We start from the raw sequence: 18,967 nt of genomic DNA, 5'->3' as shown, positions 1-18,967 counted from the left end.
TTCTGTTTCAAGTTTTAAACTTTTAAACTTATAATTTTTATAGGAATGGAGATGAGATTGAACCAAACTAGACCACGAATTGATAATGAACCGTTGGTCCAGTCATGGTCCAGTCATAGTCTAGTCTAAAAACTTGCAAAAAATGGATATTTTAGCAACAAAAATTGTTTAAGGCATCAATTCACAATTCGACCAATTAGTCCAGTATAGTTTTGCAAACCTTGTTGGGTTGTATGTCTCATCATAGTTCAGGCTAGCTTGTTAAATGTTCCCTTGTGCGATTAAACGCATTTTATAGCATGCTATAGAGCCATTTGCCTTTCTTTTGATTTTCTAGACCCATTTACTGCCGAACAAATTTATGTTTGAAGGATAAAAAACAAGAGTCCAAGTGTTATTTTGAATTAAAGCATGGTACTCATCTTTCATTGCATTACACCATTCAAAATGTTGCTTCACTTTATTGTAATTAAATGGCTCAGAAAGGGTAGTATTAGAGGTACTCACAACTGTGTTTTCAATGCAACATGAAAAGAAGGAATGTGTTTGCATTTGGAATGACCTATCTTAGACCTGGTTTGCATATGGTTAGTCTTCTTTGATTGGTTTGCATGTGAGGATGCATTGGAAAGAAGAGTTGTGGTAGGAACATGTTGTGGTGTTATTGAAGGTTTTGATTATAATGTAGAAAGGACATTATCATGTAAGTGAGGAGATAAGGGATAAGATGGGAAAGAAACATTATTAGGTAGACTAGAGGTATCTTGTTATGGTGATAAAGATAAATTAGAAAAAAGATAAAGAAATATTATCTATATCTTGAGAAGAGTTAATTAAGGGTGGTGATAACGATAAAAGAGAAGATTATGAGGAGGAATTAGTAAAATGAGGATTAGAATTATCATGGTTTGATGATAAAGATAAAATAGAGGAAATAGATATGGATTGCCGGTTTGAAGATTTATTTGGGATAGAATGAGAAATTAATTACTGAGTTGGAGATAAATGGAAGATAATACAGGGAAGGGAGACTTTAAAAAAGAGGCGTTTGTGGTGGAATGAAAGTCTGTGGTTTTAGATAATGTTTGAAACAAAAAGAAAGTTTCAGAAAACAACACATGCTGAGAGAGATGTACCTCTTTTAAAATAGGATCATAACAGTTGAACCCCTTATAGCCACTTGAGAAACTAAGAAAAATGCAAGCAACTGATCAGGCTGATAACTTGTGCTGTGATTTAGCTGTAAGATTTGGATAACACGAACAACCAAATACTTGCAAATTTGTATAATTAGGTGTTTTAGGAAACAACATTTGAAAATGAGAACAATTTGCAACAGATTTTTTAGGTAGCAAATTAAGTAAATGAATTGACATAAGAAAGGCCTTTACCCAAAAAATCAATGGCAATTCAGCTTGTATTAATAACAAAGTGTGCACCATCTCAGTTATTGCCCGATATGATCTTTCTGCTACATCGTTTTGTTAGGGCATATAAGGAAAAAAATTGCATTTTGATACCGTGTAAATTAGCATAACCTTTGAATTATTTGCTTGTGGACTTACTGCCACTATCATACTGAAATATTTTAATGGAACATCCAAGTAGATTAATTATATATTTATGAAATAATTTAAATTTTTCAAGAACTTGCAATTTATAATGCAGTGGAAAAACACAAATGTTACACAAGTAATCATCTAAGAACACTAAATAATATCGTAAGCTAGAAAAAGAAGAAACAGGTGATGCCCAAAGATCTAAATGAATTATTTCAAATGAAGCTAAAACTCTTACATGAGAGTGAAAGAAAGGAACTTTAACATGTTTTCCCAAAAGAATGATAAAGAGCATGACGTCTTATTGAATGATAAAGTTGTGGACAAAACTTTAGAATTAGGATGACCAAACTAATGGTGCTAGAGTTTGATTAGGATGTGACTTACAGCTAATGATTGAATGTATTTCAGAATATGGAAAGAGTAAGATTTAAAAAGGTAATAAGCTCTTGGATTATTGCACCTAAGGAATGGAGTCAGTGTCTGCAGATCCTTCACAACAAAACCAGTTGGACCAAACTCAATACTACACTAGTTATCTTTATCAAACTTTTTAATAGAAGGCAAATTAGAAGTGACTGAAGGAACAACTAAGACATCATTCAAAAAAAAAGAACCATAAGGTGTTTGTAATTGTGTATAACCTATTGAAGAAATGTTATGAACAAAACTATTACCAAACACAATAGAATCAACACCGAAATAAGTGGAAGATTGAATACGATTACTAGAATCATTAGTCATGTGTGATGTAGCACCAGTGCCGGGAACCTAGGACAATGGTGAAGGCTTTTGAAGATGGAATGTAATAAAGGATTTAGAGAGATTATCATTGAAAAGTGAAAGAGAAGGTTGATGTGGATGATATAACACAAGACATTCACAAGTTGTGTGTGAATTTTCATAAAACATTTGGCATTACACAAGTTGGAAAGAGAGAAAATTTGGTGAGAAGTTTGGTTTAGGACCTAAGACACTTGGTGTTGGAGAGTTATAATAAAAAGAAAAGCCACATCCTGAATGAAAGCCATGACTAGTTTGAGATCTTAGCCAGATTGGAAACCATAATTATTGAAATTGTGTGAACGATGTGTCCACATCTATGACCATGACCAATATTATCAAAAGGAAAGGATAATCGTGGTTAAAAAGCATTTTTAGGTGTGAAATTTCATCCTTTACCTTGTGTTAAACATTGATAAACAACAACTATAGTAAAAGTGTCTGTGGTTGAAGGATGATTACGTTTGAGACAAATCTCATAAAGGTATAATTGAGGACGGACATCAACAAAAGATAGTAAAGTTTTTGGGCACTAATGTTTACGACAACACTATAGTATTCCGAAGATAAACCTTCAATAGCCTACACAACAAGATCAACTTCAATGATGGTATGTCTAATAGAGGAAAGGAAATCAAATATAGTTTTCAATTTTTGAAGCTATGCATCAATAGAGAGATCATTCTTTTGAGTGTTGTTAAACTTACTCTTTAGTTGCAAAAGCTAAAAGAAGGCTTGATCTTGAAAAAGTTTTTCAACCTCAAGCCAAGCTTCTCTGGTTGTCATCGTTTCATTTGGTTTGAGAAGTTGTTGCAAGGTTATCAATTTTAATCCATAAGAAATAGGAAGGATTAGAAACAAATTCTCCATTATCATTGGTAATGGTTTTTGGTGGACAAAGAGAAGTACCATCCACATGCCCAAGAACATCATAAGTGGTAAGGATAGGAAGAAAAAAAGACTTCCAAAGTAAATAATTGGTATAAGTTAAAGTTTTCCCAACGTAATTTTTTATATTTAGGACAGAGGATGAAGAATTATTTTTTTGTGAGAGATTTGATGACGTTAAAGGAACAGAAGATGAAGAAATTTCAGTTATAGATTCTTTTGTTGACACAGTGTAAGGAAGGGAGGAACAAATTGACTTAAAACAGAAAGAAAAATAACAGAGAGACAAGAAATTCAATTTTGCTCTGATACCATATAACATTATTCTTGGATGAAAACCACTACCCTGTGGGATTAAAGTACATTGGTATTTATAATCTAATACATCACTAGATTACATTGAAAATATAGATAAAACTAACAAAATATAAAAAGAAGAAAGTCCATAAACTGCGGGATATGAAAACCAATATACATGTTTACAATCCAATTTTTTTTCATTTGTATTGTATGCAATATCAATTAAAGAGGACACCAACATGGCTCTAAAACAAATATACCAACAATGTCATTTACGGGAGATCATGATAAATAATGGTGGAAGAGTTTTCGATATGCAAGCGCAATTCATCACTTTCCCACTCTAATGCATCCCACCAACTCTTCTCTGCCTTTATTATCACATCTTTGAACCTAGAATCAATACCAATCTTCTTCAAGTTTGGACAACAGTAGAAGCTGATATGTTCCAGTAGCGGCCAAGGACCTCTCCATATGTTTACCAATCCTGGCAGACAGTTAAGTGTTAACTTCTTCAAACTGGGAAGTGCAACTGACTCAGAATGTATTGTCTCCTCCTCAACTATGATTTGTTCAATGTCTCGACAATCTTCTATAACAATTTCCTCTAATTTACAAAGATGTTGAATCGTTGAGCTTGTAAAGACGTACACCAACTTCGGGCATCCATTCAGTGACAAAATTCTTAACTGGCCAAAACTTCCTTCTGGTAGAATCCCCTCCCAAATACTTGTGAAATTCCACAAACGATGGATACTTATGGTCTCCAGGAGGGGAAATACAGCATCCTCCACTTCCTCCACATGAACGACTGTTTTAATCTTGGGGCATTCAGATAAAATACAAAACTTCAACTCATTCATATTACCAACCCCAAAGTTGGAAAGGCTCTCAATGTCAAGATGATTATCTAAATAGAAAGCAGTACTGCGAGCTAATATTTGTAGAACTTCCTCAGGTTTCTTCTCACCATTTACAAATCTCAGACGTCGGAGCTGTTGATTATAATCAAATTCCATGTAATATGGAACTGGAGAGGAAATGTCCTTGAAATCATGACCAATGATGAATTTGAACTCCATCAAGAGATTATTCTTCCATGGGTCGCTCTCTCTTAGGAATTCTTGGACATGTTCAATATCTGGGAAATGAAAGGTAAGAGACGTCAACCATTTCAACTTGCTAACCTCAGTTTTGATGTATTTCACATCCTCATACCACCGTGCATCTCCTGGATACAAAACAATGCTCAGAGTCTCCAAATTGCACAACTTCGATATAATGCTGCACGAAATCAAATGGTGTGGCAATATAACATACTCTTCATCATCGATAGACCCATAAAATGACACTTCCAAATGTTTTAAGAGCTTCAATTCACCAATTGTATCAGGTAATTTGTTAATTTGAGTGCCTCGGAGATCAAGCACCTTAAGACAAATAAGGGATCCAACTTCAGAGGGAAGCATAAATAGACACTTACAATCACGTAGGATGAGGATTACGAGCTTTTCTAGCTTGGCAACTGTCTCTGGCAAGGATTGTATTCTAGTTTCAGATAGATTCAACACTTCAAGGGAAGCCATGTAGTTAAAAAAAGATGGCGGAATCACTCTCAGTGAACCGTTTCTTTGTAGGAACAATGTCAAAAGTTCAGGACAATTTGGTTCCTCAGGGAGAGCGCATAACTCATTGTCACTCAAAAACACCATTTTAGCATGTTTCCACTCTTCCTCTGATGGTGGTTCTGTAAGACCTGCTCCAGCTCTCAACAAGAATTTACCTTCAGGTATGCACACTGATGTGGATGGTGAACTACTTCCTGGATTGAAAAGTTCCATTGATCTTGAATAAGCACTCAACAATGGAAACTCACTATCTTTTGGCAGTGAAGATAAAATCCCCAGTGCTAAATCTCTGATTAAATTATTCATTTTAATGGATTTTCCACCTTGTGTAACTTGTAACAGAGAAGCACTTACCAGAACATCAACTATATCACGTCCCCTTTTTCTCACATCTGCTTGAGCACCAGTAATTAAACCTTCTTTGATGCAATATTCTATGAATTTATAAATATTAACCTCTTGATCCTCTGGAAACAAAGCAAAATGAAGGAAACAGCTCTTCACATCATGCTCCTTGAGTTGGTCAAAGCTGAATTTCAATCGTTGGATGACATCTTCAGTTTGACAACCTTGGGCGGTTCTAGACAGTGAGAATTTAATTGACGCATCCCTCCACTTTGAAACATCATTCTCCTCTGCTAGGGCCCTTCCACTAACAATAACCAGCAGGGGCAAGCCACCACAGCCCTTAACTATGCTTTCAGCAAAGGACTGGATATCTGAGGATCGAATTATTCTACTCTGTTCATAAAATAGTTCTCTAGCTTCCTTCTCGGAGAGAGGTTTTACTTCAACCACCTTAAACTCATTCTTGTCATGACCAGTGTCAAGTTTTCTGAATGCCATTATTATCTTGCAGCGATTTTCTGAATTGGGATTGGGAATACCCACAACCCCCAAATCTATCTTCTCCCAAAGATCATCCAGAATTAACAAAAACCTTTTCCCTTTCAGAACCTTTAATAATCTTCCTGCAACTTGAGAATCACTTTCAGAATATTCACGAGACAATAATAACTGTCTTAAAACTTGGTTTTGGATCTTTGCCGTGCTCCAATACTTTGATACAGTCACAAAAATAATCTCATCAAACATAAGTTTTGTGTTGGGATGATTGATTAAGGCTTTCAGCACTGTAGTCTTTCCAACACCACCAGGTCCAAGAACAACAATTTTTGCAGCTCTAGCATTATTCATGTGGCTGAAAATCTTCTGCACGGTTGTCTTAATTGATTTCTTGGCATATAAACCTGATTTCTGCAATAGTTGATTTTCAGTCGGAATTTTATCTATTTTCATAGAAAAAGTAGCCTGCGATCCTGATTTCATGGCATATAAACCTGATTTCATCAATTCTGATTTCATGGCATATAAACGTGATTTCTGCAGTCCTGATTTCATAGTACATGAAGCTGATTTCTGCAATCCTGATTTCTTGGCATATAAACCTGATTTCTGCAATCCTGACTTCACGGTATATGAATCTGATTTCTGCAATCTTGATTTCTTGGCATATAAATCTTCTTCATCGACAAGCGTAACTGTTTGTGGAGGAAACTGAACTCTGGGTTCATCAATGTCAAGCGGTGCATTTGCAGCTTGTAATCCCTCGCTCTGAAGCCCAGTATGGCCTGACTCAACAGAAGTTGTCTCATCTTTACTTCCTGTAGTTGAATCCATCACTACAGCTTCCACAATCTCCGAGCTTGATGCAGGAAGCTTCTGGCCAGCCGTTAAAGATGTCATATCTGCACATATTAATTTCCCACCCAGGTCGTCAATGTGAATCACAATCTCCTCCATTTCTTCCTCACCCCGATCAACGAACTCCATTCCTTCACCTCAACAATTTTTCCTGACCTGCTACAACAAAACAACATAGTTGGCAGCCTCTTTGTTGATCCATTGACTAAATTTTTTGTCAAAGCAAGAAACCGCTTCTTCGATCAAAGATCTCAATCCTTGTCTATTTTGTGAAATTGATAAGTTACAGTAGTATTTTTGTTCAATAAATTTTATAATCTTGATTTATGTAAACTTTAATTGGAGAAAATTAAAAAAGCAGACTAAAAATGGTAAATTAACTAATATGCATAATGTTCTCAACAAAATGATTATTAATAACAATAATTTTCACAGTATAAAGTTCTTTAGTAGAAGAGATCTTAGATCCTCACAGTCTAAACATAAATATTGTAAAGCAGCACTGGGTAATTTAGTCTTAACAAGTTAAGAACACACCTGAAAATTTGCCTTGTTACTGCCTCTGCTCGTTCTCAATAGATCTGAAGCATCTCAAAACTGGAGGACGTTCTTCCAAATCTATCATGATTTGATCAAAACCAATTCGCCCAATAAGTCAGTCAACAGACAATATGTTTTAACTAATATTTTCACACGGACGGCCTTTATATATTTTTATTTTAATAGGAGGGCTGAATAACTATGTTTCACCCGAACTTTGATAAACTAACATTCCACTCTCAAAGTTTGAAAAGTTCATTTTCTTATCCATCTTCCAATATCTGCCGTGGATTTTGTTAGTTTTAAATGTAGAGTTGATTGAACGTCCAAAGTACCCTTCAGTAATTGATGGAAAGTACAAAATATCCTTCAATTTTGGTGAAAAGTCAATAATATCCCCCTTATTTTCTCTCTTAACTGCTTTTATCTCTGCATTACCCACTAACCCAATCACTCGCCAAGAAACCCCCGCTCTCCAAATTTTCAAATCTCTATCAAGACACGCTATAACAAATTTTCTCCTGTCTCCCTCTTTTTTATTAATCTAAACGTACCTCACCCTCCTTCATACACCATACCTCCACCAAAAACCCTCCCCTCTTTCTCCTTGCTTTCCGTCCATTACACTACCCTCATCATTACCACTACCAGCACTACCACCACATGTGTCCCATTGTGCTCCCTCTGCACTCCATGCCTTCAATCCCAACAAAAGCCAATAACTCATATTCAATCTCAACTTCCTCCCTTTAAATTGCTAAACCCTATTGCCTCATCCCAAAGACTCTTTTATGTCTATGGCAACTCGCCCAACTCGCTAGAGTAAAAAAATCGTTGATGTTTGAGCATGCAATATCTACCTAAACCAACTACAAGTACATTGATGCTTGCACCACATGTCTAGTAGTCTAATTAAGTGAGATTGCAAACAATTTATTCTTGAGATTTTTGTTAAACTAGATTTGAGGTTTTTTCTTTTTTTTCATTTTCTAATAAATATTCTAGGATGCATATCTAGTGTATATATACTTCAAATTTATGTAATTTCACCATCAAATTAGGAAGGTCTGATCATTTATTTGCATATATACTTGTCCAGTTGAATGACCCTTACAATTTGATCCATGACATTTTTATAATGTGTTAAATCTAGATATATTTCAAACCTTGATTAAATGAAGAATTTTTTATTTTTAACGAGTAATTTTTACTTAAGTCGAACTATTATTTTATGTCTAATCAATAACTATCTTTTCGACTTAATTAGGTTTGAACCAACCACATTTAGTAGTCAGCCCCTTAACTACTTCACTAAGTAATTTAATAGTTTGTTTTTGATATAATTTCAAGGAGTTTTAAATAATGCCCCATTTCTTGGATATCTCATCTTTTCCACTTAAATTACCCCTTAAGGCAGTCACAATTAGATCTGTTCAAGCACAAGATATGACTTTCCATTTTATACAATTAACAATCAAAACAAACTTTCCTTTCATATAAGAAAATCGTTTTCTGATCAATCCTTTCATATAAAATCAACTAGCCATTGGAGTAATAGCATCTTTCATTACCTTTGAAAGAATTGAATAAGGAAGGTTGAAATGAATATACACAACAAAAGGAAATGGATTGGTATATAAATTGTATCAAATAAGGGAGGGGTTTGTATCACCAAATACAAAGGAGGGGTGTTTGTATAGGTTTCTTCATAAATGCACCACCCAAGGTTTCTTCATGTGGTGGAAAACCACGATTTTATAGCACTCTCTCTTATATTTCCATCATATATAGATAATTATATTAACCTTGCTAAGAAAAAAACCAATAGAATAAAAAGTCAAAGCAAACGAATATATATAATTATTTATTGTCCCGTAGAGTAAGGTTAGACACGTTTAAATGGCCTCATTAAAAAACCTTACTAAGAAAAACTCAATAGGACAAAACCTAGTAAAGGCAAAAAAAAGTATGGTGCACATTTTGTCTAAGATATTACACATTTCAAGAATTTGCCACTGCGCCACTTATTAACTTATTGCCTATATTACTCAATAGGGTTGGAAAATCTAAATGTACACAGTACTTCCTTTTTGTAGTGAAATTAATTTGGTTGTTTGTTGAGGTGTCGTATACCAATGTTGTATACTAACTTTTCAAATATTGATATCAATAATGTTTTGATGAATAAATCTACAAGGTTATCATTAAAACATATTTGTTTGACATCAATCTTTTTATTCTACTAGAGCTTATGAATGTAAAAAAACTTTAGAAAGATATGTTTGATTTTGTCTCCTTTAATGTATCTTCTTCTAAGTTAGGTAATACAAGTTGCATTGTTTTCATATAATGAGAAAGAAGTATCTATTATAGAAGGAAGCCTACATATATTTTGGATATGATGGATGACAGACTATAACCATATATATTTTTGGTTGGCTTTATGGAAAGTTAAAATCTCTGAGTGATTTGAAGATTTTACAACCAAAGTTTGTTTGGTGGAGTGTCATAATATTGTTTTGTCTTGATAAGTTTAGAGATATCTCGTCTATAAGCGGATCTTATGAGGGTCAAAAAGATAATTGACATATGTATATCTAATCAAACTAGGACTTTTAGGGGATTTAACATAATAGAATAATTTCAGATCTCTAGTTTCACATAGATAACAAACTATATGTTTGATTTCATTCTAGTGTTAACGAGTTGGTGCAAACCTAAATCGGGCCAATAAATTTACTATAAAGGATATATATAGTTTAGTGCATTAGGCTAAATATACTAAGGCACCAATGACATTAAGATAAAGTAATTCCGGATTAAGTATCTTTTTATTTTCTTCTTTAGGATGAAATGAATCTTTTTTTAGATCAAGAGATTGAACAACCTAAAAAGATCTAAAAGCCCTTTTAATGGCTAAAAGGAACATAAAGGGGGATGAATAGGTTCTTTAAAAAATTAATGCACAAATTAAAACTTAACCAACCAACAATAAATGCAAACACAAATAAGCACAAAATTAAAAGTTGAGGGATTAGAAAAAGCTCAATATTTAAAATGGTTCAGAGCTTTCTCTTTCAAGTCTCCTATGTCAATTTCTCTAAGCAAACCATTTTAAAGTTCCACTATCACTTGAATGATTTCTTTACACTTAATTAATCTAGGATTTCACCCAATACACTAGTTGATTTGAGATTTCACCCTTAAGTGTTTGAAATACAAATGTTTTTGTGTTTAAATGTCTCTCAGAGACTGAATACAAAATATAAATATAAGAAACTATCTCAAAGATTTGAGTTTGGCTTAGTGAGAGAAAGAGAATGAATAAGCTTTTGAAGAGTATTGCTTAACAATGTATCAATATAATTTCTGATGTTTCTCCATTTCAAAATAGCCCAATTTGTATGCTTTATTTGGCTAGAAACACGATAGTTCTATTAGGTTTAAAAAACTAGCCATTAACTTTCAAAAATGACATTTTACTCTTTAAACTACATCGAAATAGGCGGCACTATAAATTGGCACGATCGGTATGCTTTTCTTGACTTTGAATCTTATTGACTTTTGACTTTGACCAAGAATGACATACTTGATTGTGCATTAACCTCGGTACATTTCATAATATTGAAAGCACAAGCGGCACAAGTCTTTTGGAATGGTTAACATGGCATAGTTGACTTTTTTCACACTTTGACCAAACTTAACCCCTTAGACATTTACTTGGTACCAAGATGTTCTCTTTATGCATATCTTGGAAATAGTCTAGCACGGGCAGCTTGTAAGAATGGAACGTTTGTGCATGACCATATTGAATTTGGTTGAGATTCTAGAAGCGTGCACAACTAAGGAATGATATAAGGCACAACTTCATGAATGACTTATTTTTCTTCATAAGTTGGTCATGCCATTTGATGTGTCAGTCGTTCTCGGGTTCTTGCAATTTTCACACTTTGTCCATTTCATAATGATTTATATATTCTTTGGATATGTTAACCACTTTAACTTATGTTTTTATTATCATCAAAACATCTATGGGTCAAACAATCTCTCTCTTTTTAATTGATGACAAAAATAAAATTCAAATTATAAAATTCAAAGTGGGAAAATGCATTTTAACAATAAGGTTGCTCCCTATTTCTTTAAGCCTTTAACGTTCTCCTCACTTTAACATTTTTGAACAAAATACATTACCAAATTTTATTAAAGCATGAAATTTAACAAATTTTTTGAAGAAATTTAACATATTCTCCCTTATATTCCTTTTCTCTTCCTTTTTGTTATCAATCAAAAAATCAAAGAAGAAACACTTCCAATATATAACAATGCAAGCCAACTTCTTCCAGTCATGTCAGGAACAACATTATACAAATAATATCAATCCTTGACATGCATCCAAACTCAAGCATTTGATCGATAGAATCATTAGCATATGACATCTACTTGTATCCAAAATTGATGCCAATTTACATGTAACATCCAAAGTTTAAAAGAAACTAACACAAAGGCATAAAGATTGAAGCTAACATAAAGAGGCATAATCATCTAACAAAGTTCCAAAATTTGACTATTATGCAAGTTAGTCATGTAAAGTGATTATGTGCCTTAAAAGAAAATACATGCAAATGTAAAAGCATGAAATAACATCCAAGATAATGGTCAAGGTTGTCCTCATTATTTTTGGTCTCTTTGATGAGGTTTAGCACCCACCCTAGTGACCACGTCTCTTAAAATAATCTAATTAGCACTATACTTCTAACTTTGTTGTTCCAAGGTCTCTAACTGAAGATTGATGTTGTGGAACCCTGCACTCATGAATTTCATCATTTGAGAAAATTGATGATTGATCCTTTGAAAGGGGTCCTCATATGTGTCATCCCATTTTCACCTTTTCTTTGTCTAAAAGCTTGACTTTGGAATGTCAAATTTAGCAAGCACCAAAGCTAGGAAAGTCCCAAATTCTTATGAAGCTTAAGGCATAAAAATATCATCAAGAATGGTTTGAACATAGCTTGGAACATTTTCAAAAGGGGGAGAAGTTTGTTGTGTTAGAAGAGCTTCTTCTTTTTGGTCATTAATTACTCATTGCTTTAATCAGTATCCTCTGAATCTATATCTACCATTTTGATCTTTTTCCAATAACTCCATCTGAACCAAGGACTAAGTTATGAAGTATTTATATTCTTTGAACTTGATTCCACACTCAAGATCCTCTTTTTTCCAAATCTAAACCTAGTCTTCACTATGAAAAAGGAAATTAGCATACCAAAGTGAATTGCAAACTTTTCATTCTTACTATAATACATCCAGCTAATTAAACATCTTGTAGAGTCTACGCAAATGTCATTCATAACAGTAAACATCAACTGTAAGTCCCAAATTGTGACTTGCCTATTTGACTTTTGACGGGCATTCAAGGTATAAGAAATAATCCAGTGAAAAACTCTATAAACCAAGTTATTCATTTTGGTCGATTTTAAAGTATGTGAACAATAAGTCTGTTTACCACCCAAATCAACCCATGCTTCATTATGGGTGAAAGTCAAATGTGCATTCAACATGCATTCGCAATCATATTCTAACCACTCACAAGTTTCTCAGGAATAACTGTATAAGCCTAGCATTCACATGCCTTTACCCTTAATTCAAATTAAGATCCTTTAAGATAACATAAACCAATGTTTAGGGTGCCTTTAAGGTATCTAAAATTTTTTTCCAAGGCATTTAAGTGCGATTTTTAGGATTAGCTTGAAATTTAGAACACATGCATACACTAAATATAATGTCAGGTCCATATGTCATTAAATATAACAATGCATCTATTATGCTTCTATATACTTTAATATTAACACTTTTACCATCCTTGTCCGCATCTAACTTGATTGAGGTGCTCATGAATGTTGGTTGCTCCTTTGCATCACTCATGATGAATCTTTTGAGGAGGTCTTTGACATATTTAGAGTGGTTAAATAAAATTCCTTCCTTTAGATACTTGATTTGGAGTCTAAGAAAATAGTTATGCTCCTTTATCATGTTTATTTCAAATTTTCCATGCATTATCTTATAAATTCTTTTATATAAAGATTCATTAGTGGCACTAAAGATAATGTCATTAACATAAATTTATATGATAAGAATATCATATTTATGTCTTTTGATAAATAAGGTGGTATTCACCTTTCCTTTTGTAAAAGCATTTTCATTTAAAAAATTGTTTAACCTTTCCTACCAAGCTCTATGAGCTTATTTTAAACCATAGAGTGTTTTTGTAAGTTTAAAAACATGGTTTGGAAATTCATGATTTTCAAAGTTGGGAGACTGTTCAACATGTAACTCCTCTTGCATAAGACCATTTAAAAATGTACCTTCTATAACCATTTGAAAAAAGTTTAAAATCTAAATAACATGCATGAGCAAGTATTATTCTAATTGCCTCTAACCTAGCTATGGGAGCATAAGTTTTATTGAAATCAATACCTTTCTCTTGAGAGTAGTATTGGGTAACTAGTTTAACCTTATTTCTCACAACAACACCGACTTTATCCATTTTGTTTTGATATACCCATTTTGTACCAATGGTGGGATGATCTGTTAGCACTGGAACTAGTTCACATACCTTATTTCTCTCAAATTGATCCAACTCTTCTTGCATAGCTAATAACCAACTTTAATATTCAAAAGCTTCTTCTACCTTCTTCAACTTTATTTGTGACAAGAATACCACAAATTGATATATGTTCCTTGATGAAGCTTTTGTCCTTACTCATTAGGTAAGATCTCCAATGATCTTGCCTTACTTGACTTCATCCTTTACCTTTGGATATGTGGATTCTATTTATGGTTCTTAAGGTTGCATGAGTGATTAACATTGCATAAGGGGCTACTTATATACACTTATGCACAATCAAACACTTAACACCTTTATGGTTCCCAAAACCATGTTATGATACCAAAAATTTAACATCTCTCTTTATATATATAACCTTACTCAAAATATGCACCCGAAGAGACATATTAACTTAAAATTTCTCCTAACACAAACATTAGATAATAAATTCATGGTAACAATTAAATCATCACACACATTAAAAAAGGTATAAACATTTTTTCAAATAACATTAGTGATAAAACAAATCAAATCCAAAGGTGTCTGAATAACAAATACAATTCTCATGTGCATAATCATAAACATAAGCTCAAATAAACATAAATAATAATTAAAGTCTAGAATGACTAAAATGCCTCTCACATATGCAATATCTCAAGCTGACCCACTAGATCCTTTATTGCCTTGCTGATCCATAAATCTACCTGTAAAACCACAAAAAGAATATAATGAGTGATAATCATTCAATAAGTAAGTGACCTCTTGGCACCGTGCACTTAACATTAATAACAATCATAAATTATATAAGTGTTCCATTTCCATTCTCTTTGTGTTTTTTTAGCATCTAAAATACTTATCCAAATATTTCAACACCTAGTGTCTAATCTCCAGTGGCAGTGTAATCTTAGATAATTGATGTCAAACAATATGTATTGGTGTCTTAATGCCTAGTGAAAGCATGTCACATCCCAGATGTCAAATATAAAGTGCACATAGTACATTTGTAGGTTGGGTTTCAAGCTAAAGATACCTTGTCAAAAGAGAAGTAAGACCTTGGCCTTTCCCAAAATTGCACAAACTTTCCATATGCTAAGGTGTCCCGTGCAAGTGTATAATTATTATATGGGCATCAAGCTCACATAAACTAGTCATAATACTTTCATAACCATACTGTATATAACTTGGTGATAAGACCATACTACACATAACTCAGTGGTAAGACCATATTACACATAGCTTGGTGGAAAGAATAAGAAAATCCATCATTTTATGTTTTTGTCTTGAAATCACTCTAGTTTGGATTTGTGTCATCATTCATATAGTAGGGCACCCTCAACATAACCAAATATCCCATTGTGCCTTCATTAAGGCCAAAATATCCTTATCCTCCATATTTTCCTCTCTTAATGGATAAACATGACTAATTATATTCACATTCACTCTCAAATTACCCAAATACACACAACTATGTATGTTCCTTACACGGGTGTGTACCTTGATCATCATACATAAGCATGCTTAGAATCTACATAGGCGTGGCAACCTAAGACATCGCACACAAATGTCTATTCCATACTATATAGGCGTGTACTTGGCCCTAAATTTCATGCTTGTGAATTCTTCTAATACAAGAACTATTTGAGCCCAATTACAGATAATTGTGTCACTAACCATACATGAGTGTGTGTCATGTTCTATAAAATTATGACCAAAAGTTTTTATGTTTTCTAGCCATCCTAAAAATAACATATTGATACAAAATCATTCCTCAACATTACCAAGTATCCATACCATATCTCAACTTTACATTACATGTTAACAATAACCCTAATAAATTCAAACAAATAGATACAACAAGTCATGATCAACTTCTAGATAGTAAATGCACATTACATTTTGTCTACTTTTAGCCTCTTCAAGGTGTAGCAATTATCAATCATAGGTATTTAAGCTTATCAATATAAATTCCCCTAGAATGCAATTTAATTAAAACAATGCCAATAACCATCTCGATAGCATACTAGAATACACATACATGAATCATTAAACTAAAACCATCATCCATGAACATATAGTTAATTCACTCTAAAACTCATCATTATAAATCTATAATGCCTTAAACATATCCACAATATCATCCTTACATACAAAATTTTTCATTCATATCTTGGTATCAAATTTCATATCAACTAAAAAGAAGAGTTGCCTACTTACCTCACTTCCAACGTTTGCATAATCTTCATGTGGCTTTGAATGACTTCTGACAATCATCCAATCTTTTTAGATTCCTTTAGCCTCAAATCCCTCATAGTTCACTTTACTTGTTCTGGAAAATATATGGCATAATCATAAGCCAAAATGTTTTATATGTTCTTTTATTTTAAACTAAAATTCATGACACATGGTCGTGTGCCCTCCACATATGAGCGTATAAGTTGTTACCATTAATGAAAATTTTCTAAAGTCACCGTGAAATTGCTCCAAATCCAAATTCAAATTTTGTTGACTACACAAGTGTATACTTCAACATATACAAGTGTGTGGTTCTTCCAGACTTAACCATTTTCACGCACCATACAAAAAAATAACCAATTTACCTTTGCCAACTCACACACAGGCATGTAACCTCCTCACATAATCATGGACCATTAAAACCACACATGTACAATTAAACAAACATGACAAAAATAATTAAGAGATAAATAAAGAAAATAATCTTAGGTATAGTTGTGAGTGTTACACTTGTGCAACTAATATTTAAGATCATAGGTAAGGTAGAATGATGGCAATACCCCTATAAAGTATATAGGTTAGAGAAGCCAAATGTTTAAGTATAGGGCAAGTTACACACCAATGCACCAAACTATGCATATCTATACGTAAAGTCATGGTAAGTAATGAACGATGAGATAGACTGCACATAGAGGAAAGAAAAGGCACGCCCATGCATGCAACCATGCACATCTATGAGTAGTATGTATAATAATGTGCACCCATAAAGGAATAGTTGTACATAGAAAGGTTGACACACACACCTATACCATCGATAATATACACCCATGCATAGTGTCTAATGAATAGTGAAGTTAAAGGAATAAGTTATCTGTTTATTAGGTTGCCCTAAAACACAAAACAAACTTATCGAGTATACAGTAGTGCCCAATGTGCATGAGAGAGATAAAGTTAGGGTACGAGATGACTATGTGGCTTGAGATGTATGCATGTTAGACATTTCTTTGGATCGTTACAAAGGAACATTATGAGTTTATGCTACATGTCTACAATAGGATACTATACTTGTAATAAGGTACCTTGCTCGTAGTAAAGCCTATTTACAATTTTACAGTTTATAATGGTGTAAACAAGTAGACTATATAGTGAATGCTCACATGGCAAGGATGTTAAATCTCTGTATTGATCTAATCTGATCACCTAGTATACAATTATAGATAAGATAGTGATTTCACCTGAGAGATGTTGTAGTCACCCCAGTTTTGAATCTAGAGTGATTCTTTGATAATCAAGGGTGACCCAAATAGTCTTGAGAAATGTTTTATGGAATTTTGAAGTTCTTGAGTTTACACATATGAGAAATAAGAACCATGTCATCATAGTAAGAGTTAAGGGATAGACTGTTAATGATCAAGTTATAATGAGTTGAGTTAAGGATAGTTTAGGGATTATGTAGTAGTTAATAGAGTCTCCTACTTACTGAGTGAATTTTAACTCACTCACCAACTTTTCATGTATGTTGGTACATGTGACTATAGCAATTACAAGTTGAGTGATAGTCAATGGGCATAAAGTGGTAGAAAGGCAATTTAGTCATTTATGTTATGTTATTTTCAGTTGATATATTTGAACTATGACATTACTTTTTTTATGATTTTATGATTAAGTTGTGAGAATGTTGGCATTCTTTGATACTCTTCCAATTATTTAATGATAAGGGTATTTAGAAATTTACTATGTGTGTGGAATGTATGGTTTAATTTTTTAGTAAACGCGTGCTTAAATAGGCTAAGTTTGTGACATTTTCCTTTGAAAGGCAGTACTTCTGAATGAGGTGTTACTAAAACTTTGTCAAAAGATTCACTCACCCATAATGATCTAGTAAACACAAAAGTCTCTCATTTGTTTCTATTTAATCTGACTACTGTATGGATACCTTGGTGTTGTCCCACACTTGGTTGAAAAGCTAAAGACCTCATGAATTCATCACAAAGTGAAGGAGCTGCTAAAAATGAGTAACGAATGTCCAAACATTCTTTTTATTTATAAAATATATATTAATGTCCACTATCATAATCTTGATATATTGGTAGGTGAATATTAGGTAATTAAAATTTTTATTTATAGTTCCGTTACCCTTTAATGTTTTGACCCCAAAAATGATGACCAATATATAGTGGATTGATTTACTTTTAATGTTGTTAAAGAGTTGATTTACAATGGGAAGAGTTGTTCTTGACAATATGAATAAAAGAGGAAGTTAGGTTTCATACGAGAAGGTTATAGAGTCCATGACTGTTCTAAACAACTGTTAAAACAGTAATGATATGTGTACATATTTTTTAATACATAATTATATATATAAATAATATATCATCATGTGATTCAGTATTATTTTATCTTTAATTCAAAATCACTCAATCACATAATAACACATCATATGTGTATCCAATTATGTACTCAAATAATATGTACACAATTGAATGTTATTTTATTTTTTACTTGTGAAAATACTTGATAAATGTAAAGATATGAAGTTTAATGATTATTTTTGTTGTTCTTATTCCGAGCTCGACTTTCAAGTCTCAACTCTTGAACTTGTCAAACTCAAGATTAAGTTGACATTTACATTCAATGGAGTCAAACTTAAACCTAAAATCATTATACTTGATTTGATTGTAGTATTAATGAGATGATGTCTATAGATATTTTTAAGTCATATATATCTT

At 33.0% G+C, this 18,967-nt stretch overlaps 1 protein-coding gene across 4 annotated transcripts; it reads right to left on the bottom strand.

Moving 5' to 3' along the window:
- Positions 1-3,514: 3,514 nt before the first annotated feature.
- LOC123221309 (putative disease resistance protein At1g63350) lies at positions 3,515-7,555 on the bottom strand. Of its 4 annotated transcripts, none has more exons than XM_044644120.1 (3): positions 7,400-7,555; positions 7,000-7,018; positions 3,515-6,967 (listed from the first exon to the last, which is right to left on the bottom strand). In XM_044644120.1, exon 3 carries the CDS (start codon positions 6,959-6,961, stop codon positions 3,803-3,805), a length of 3,159 nt encoding a protein of 1,052 aa, XP_044500055.1. In that variant the 5' UTR covers positions 6,962-6,967; positions 7,000-7,018; positions 7,400-7,555; the 3' UTR covers positions 3,515-3,802. The 4 variants fall into 4 exon arrangements, with proteins under 4 accessions (XP_044500055.1, XP_044500056.1, XP_044500053.1 ...); XM_044644121.1 differs by having other exon boundaries at positions 7,000-7,021; positions 7,400-7,554; XM_044644118.1 differs by having other exon boundaries at positions 3,515-7,018.
- Positions 7,556-18,967: the final 11,412 nt, after the last annotated feature.

Source organism: Mangifera indica, chromosome 7, assembly GCF_011075055.1.
Source record: "Mangifera indica cultivar Alphonso chromosome 7, CATAS_Mindica_2.1, whole genome shotgun sequence".
Classification (NCBI taxonomy): domain Eukaryota; kingdom Viridiplantae; phylum Streptophyta; class Magnoliopsida; order Sapindales; family Anacardiaceae; genus Mangifera; species Mangifera indica.
Note: the sequence above shows the minus strand (reverse complement) of the source record. Positions and strands in the feature narration are given on the sequence as shown.